The 5,459-nt window shown below is 36.2% G+C and overlaps 1 protein-coding gene across 1 annotated transcript; it reads left to right on the forward strand.

Moving 5' to 3' along the window:
• The first annotated feature begins 218 nt into the window (after window positions 1-218).
• LOC107090243 (galanin receptor type 2-like) lies at window positions 219-5,240 on the forward strand. The gene is made up of 2 exons (XM_015383516.1): window positions 219-559; window positions 4,474-5,240. The coding sequence occupies exons 1-2, from the start codon at window positions 219-221 to the stop codon at window positions 5,141-5,143; spliced, it is 1,011 nt and encodes a 336-aa protein (XP_015239002.1). The 3' UTR covers window positions 5,144-5,240.
• The last annotated feature ends 219 nt before the right edge of the window (window positions 5,241-5,459 follow it).

Here is a 5,459-nt window from a genome sequence, read left to right on the forward strand (position 1 = left end):
TGTTTGAATATACCTCAGTTTATGTTACAAATGTTTAGGCAGCTTGAGTCTGGGATCATCAGATGCTGGGATTCTCTCTCTCTCTGTGGCATATGGTGTTATTCAGCTAAATCCATCTGGACCTGTGGTCTGGGTGCAGTGCGTAATGAGCGATGAGAGCTGCGCATTAATGCCCGTGCGCGCACATCAAACCAACTGACCCAAAGCCAAAGAGAAATATGAATCTGTCCTGCACAAACTCCTCTGAGTGGAAAGCGGAGTCCGTATTGATTTCCGTGAGTTTTTCCCTCATCTTTCTGCTCGGCATCACGGGGAACTCTCTGGTCCTCGCAGTTCTGTGTCGCAATGGCCAGATGAGCACCAAGACCACCAACATGTTCATCTTCAGCCTTGGGATGGCTGATCTCTGCTTCATTGTATTCTGCGTGCCGTTTCAAGCCACCATTTACACCCTGGATCAGTGGATGTTCGGTCCGGTGCTCTGCAGAGCCGTGCACTTCTTCATCTTCCTCACAATGTACGCCAGCATCTTCACACTGACTGCCGTTTCCCTGGACAGGTGCGCAACTCTGCAAACCTTATGAGCATTTTATAGATTATCTTGTAAATGTGAACTTAAATGAGTAAGTTTTAGAAGCAGGGATTTTCAACAAAACTTAGACAAATCCACATCAAATAAAAAAAATTAAATGTGCGTGCATCATTAATGGTTTGAAGTTGAATAAATCTGTTAAGTTGGAGGAAATATCAATAAAAAATGTTTTTTTATTGCCACATTTAAACCTTCAGGATCAATATGTACCGATTTTCAGCCCAGCATAAAGTATCAAATACCCTCAATCACTGCCTGAAAGCTGCAATCAAGGAGGAAAATGTTCAAACTCCAGGAGAGTCAGCTGAGTTTGAGAAGTGATAAAAGAGTGATTAAAGAGGAACCCCCTCTTTAAGAATAAAATATGTTTTCTCATCGCTAATGATAAACTTATTAACATTAGAGTTAATTAATACAAAATACTAAAGAATTAGAGTTAATTAATACAAAATACTAAAGAATTATAGGTATGTCTTGTCCAGCTATCCAATGGCGTAAATATCTGTAAACAGAGATTGCAGTTGCTTAGGGCCTCCATCTCTTAGGGGCCCCCTACGCAATTATACTCTAGGTCTAGGACATCCCTTTGCAGATGTAATAGTGTGAAAACAATTCTTGTTCCACCTGATACTAAATTGCATAATCGAACCTTATTTATACCCCAACATGTGTCAGATTTCAACATGATGGTGAGCCGTTTAAACAGCAAAGCAGACAGTGGTACTTTTAATTACTATGTTAAGAACTGTGTATAGTTCATTAGACGGTTGGTAAAAATTACACTAATATAATATGTTTCAAATCACAATAAAGATCTTAAAAGAACGATGTATTCGAGTATTTTATTTTTTACAATAGAACTTGGAATTATGGGTAATCCAGAGAGTAGATTGAAACCATAACCGTTACGTACAATGTGTTAGCAACGATGGATACCAAAATTACGTACTTAAATGGATTCCAGAAAAGAAAAAGCAAAGAAGAGCTGCTGGAAGAACAAAAAAAAATTCCTAAATGGGAATGGGTGCTGTACTTCATATGGGGCCCACCCAAATAATGTTGCTTACGGGCCTATTGTTGTGTCGTTACGCCATTGCAGCCATGTAACTTAATAAAAACAGTAGCTAATCACTCAATTGTAGCCAAACATTAAAAATATAGGTAGATTCTAGTGATAGGATAATTTGTTCAGATGATGATGTTTGGTAATATCACACGGTACGTCAAAATAGCATTTTAATTCAGTTTAATTTACAAATTTGCGATCAGTATCATCTGCCCTTCTAACATAATTTACATCATTATTAACTCACAAAAACCTCTAAAAAGTGATTTAACCGTTGTATTTATTCCAGGCATTATGCATTTAAATTTAAAGAAAGATTATTCTAATTTTCTAGTAATATATAATGGGGGGAGTGGCGGCCTAGTGGTTAGAAGGGGGGGCCATGGCCACCCTTAGCCAATCATTGGCCACCCCTATGGCCACCCCTACCATTTATTTCCCTCTAATACAGACAGTGGCTACAGTAATCCTCTTAAGTGGAATATTCAAAACATTTTAATTTTTCATATATTAACATTTACTTGAGAACAAAAAAACTGTGGGTAATTATGTGCATCAATATAGTAACATTAAAGATAAGTGTAGAAATAAAGCAGAAATAGATTTTGTGTTTTATGGGGTAAAGGAAAAAGGATGTCTCTGCAAGTCATCTAGGAGTCTTCAGTGATTTCATAGATAAATAACTATTTTAATAAAAACATATAAAACTATCAATTTATGTAGATATTAGTACTTATAAATATCAATCGTATGCAGAATGATTACAGTACTGATAAAAGTGGGTAAATAATGAGAATGGAAAAGATCGCCCAAGATTCGCCCCAAACTCAAACCTGAAAGAGTTTTATCCACTATACCTTTTATCGAGAAAGCACGGATGTTTGAATATATTCACCTATTTTTTAGCAAAGGCTGTAGGAAAGTATCGCTTGTCTTTATTTAGAAAATATGGATGTTTTGCTCATTAATGTTCCTGTAGGAACAGTGTAGACCGACCATGAAGTTTTGCTGCCTATCCACTTTTGGTTGCCCCTTAGTGTACATTAGTTATTGCCTGGCCACCCTTATAAAAATGTTCTGGCTACACCTCTGGTGGTTAGGGCATGGAGCTTGGAATCCTGAGGGTCTGAGTTCAAGCCCCACTCCCACAGACTGCCACTCCGGGTCTCTGAGCAAAGACCGTGGGGCGCTTCTCAGGCAATATAATAATAGTACATAATAGATCACATGCTCACTAATGTCTGCATTTTTATTTTGAATCAATGTAGTAGGATAATTTCAAATTGAATCCTTTTGATCTGGATTGATGTTCTGTGATACCCTTAGAAGCCTTGTTCTTTTCAAACGTGTAGTTTTAAAACATCTCTGCTTTTGCCCCTGGAAAAACAAAACACAGATAATCTGTGTCCCTTATTTTGAAGGCAGAACATTATTTCCTTATTCCTTCTTTTTAAGTGTTTGAGAATAATGGGGAATGTCTCTTACTTACAACATCTTCACTTAAGGGTTTTATTTTTTATGAGAGTTTAAAAGTTTATTTTTAAAAGCTATATCCCTTTTTAATTACTTCTTTATATAGGCAATATTAAGATAAAACCTCCCTCTCTAAATAATACTGTGATTGTAAGGCTTTTATTTTTAAGAATATATTTAAGTTTTGTTTTTATAGATCATCATCATTTCTTTTATAATTCCACTATTAATGAGGAACCTATGGCAACAGACTCCCCTTTAAAAATAAAGGTTTTATCAGGAATACTATCACTGAACTTTATTTTGAAATCTTAACATTGTCCATTTTTATCACATTTTCTTTTATCTTTGCAGTTTGATCAAATTAAGCAATTATTTACTCCATTAGATATTGACACTTTCTTTATTTTGAAGAAAATCAATACAAAAATATATTTGTATGTTTGTATTAAATTGATTACTTAATCTGATAAATTTATTGTGAATTAACTGATAGGAATTGAAATAAAATCTATTTTGGAAGTAACAAGAAAAAAAAATGTTTATTGGTAAAATTGGCTATTTAGCAGTTTAAAACAATCTCTTGTAGTGAATTATCATTTATAACCTGGTATTTGAAAAGCATTTGTTTGACCCCAAAATGTCACAAATTTGTTTTAGCCTGTCAAGTTAAATCCTTCTTTAATTGGATTCTAAAATCAGAATTTGTTGTTTTTATACTGGGGAGTTTTTGCTGTGAAAGTCTTTTACTCTTCGTTCAGCCTGTACATTTTGGGACCTACAGTAATAGCGTGGTAATTTCAGCCTTTTCTAAAAATGTAAGCTCATATTTTCTCTCATAAGCAAAATTATCAACCAGCCTGAATTGAATAATGTTCGAAAACCACTGGTAGTATAAAAAATGTTTGTGCAATTTATGACAGCAGAGTGTGTTGATAAAAAAAAAATACTGATTCTTATTTTTATTGGAAAGTTTGACCATGTAAATCAACTTTCCAAATCCAAGTTTTCGAAGAACATTGTCATCTCTAAAACAGCATTGGAATCCCAACCAACAGTAGTCTCTCATTCCTTCATGCTCCCTTCTAACAATGTGGCTCACTCTAGGTCACAATTCACTTTGAAAAAAATGATTGTGCCATTTTAATACTGAGGTCATTGGTCATTGGGGAAAAAGCATTGTCTCTATATCTGGTCTGGTTACAACAGCTAAAACAAGGTCTGTTTTTAATGACATTTGGTTTTCTTTTTGACCACCAGGCTCAATATTTTCTCAGAGCACCACAAACAAAATAACCTCTAATCGTCCCTTTATTCAACAGTTTTCAATCTGTTTCTACAGGTATTTAGCCATATGTTACCCGCTTCGTTCCAGGCAGATGAGAACTCCAAAGAATGCCCTCATTTCTATCTGCCTGCTTTGGTCTTTGGCTTTGGTTTTTTCTACACCGTACCTCAGCTACTTCTCTCAGATGGACCTTGATGGCACCATGCTTTGCATTCCTACCTGGGAGCCCAAACCTCGCTTTATAATGGATCTGTGCACCTTCATCTTTGGATACCTCCTTCCTGTCCTTGTGCTCTGCCTCACATATGCGCGCACTATCCGCTACCTATGGACCAGTGTGGATCCTGTCAAGGACAAGTCAGAAACAAGACGATCCAAGCGGAAAGTCACCAAAATGATCTTGATCGTGGCTGCGCTCTTCTGTCTCTGCTGGCTTCCTCATCACCTCATAATCCTCTGTATGTGGTTTGGACATTTCAAGCTCAACCACACAACCTACGCCTTACGCATCTTATCCCACTTGGTAGCATACGCCAACTCCTGCCTCAATCCCATTGTCTACGCACTCGTCTCCAAGCATTTCCGCAAAGGTTTTCAGAAGGTTTTCAGCTGCTCAAGGAAGAACAGGGAGGAGAACAGGGTGCATGTGATTCAGGCTGTGAACACGGTCAGCAACATTGAGACAAGACCCTCAGAGGAAGAAGCAGCTTCCACAGCAACCTGAGTTAAAAACTAAGAAAGGTTCTCAGAATATCTTTTCAAAGTCATGTTTACTATGTTTCGTAAATATTAATCATGTTGCAGCTGAAAATAATTGGTAACAAGCAGTCAAGAATACAATGTGATATAGCCAGAGATTTAAGACATTTAATGTATCGCCTCAAAGAGGAAAATTCATGATGAAAAAGAATTAGTGTTTAAGAAGTTTAGGTTTTATAGATTAGAAGACAAATGTTTAATACTTTGTATTATTGGTAATCTTTTGATTTTTTTTTTTAAACCTTTTTTTTGCATCAAAACCAAATTTATGATTGTTTTAC

The sequence above is a fragment of the Cyprinodon variegatus genome, unplaced genomic scaffold (assembly GCF_000732505.1).
Source record: "Cyprinodon variegatus isolate N-32 unplaced genomic scaffold, C_variegatus-1.0 Scaffold286, whole genome shotgun sequence".
Lineage (NCBI taxonomy): Eukaryota > Metazoa > Chordata > Actinopteri > Cyprinodontiformes > Cyprinodontidae > Cyprinodon > Cyprinodon variegatus.

What these genes read in the sequence shown, in the direction of transcription:
- LOC107090243 (XM_015383516.1), top strand. Translation starts at nt 219, where the DNA reads ATGAATCTGTCCTGCACAAACTCCTCTGAGTGGAAAGCGGAGTCCGTA. An exon ending in ACTGCCGTTTCCCTGGACAG is followed by an intron (nt 560 to 4,473) that starts GTGCGCAACTCT and finishes CTGTTTCTACAG; the next exon opens with GTATTTAGCCATATGTTACC.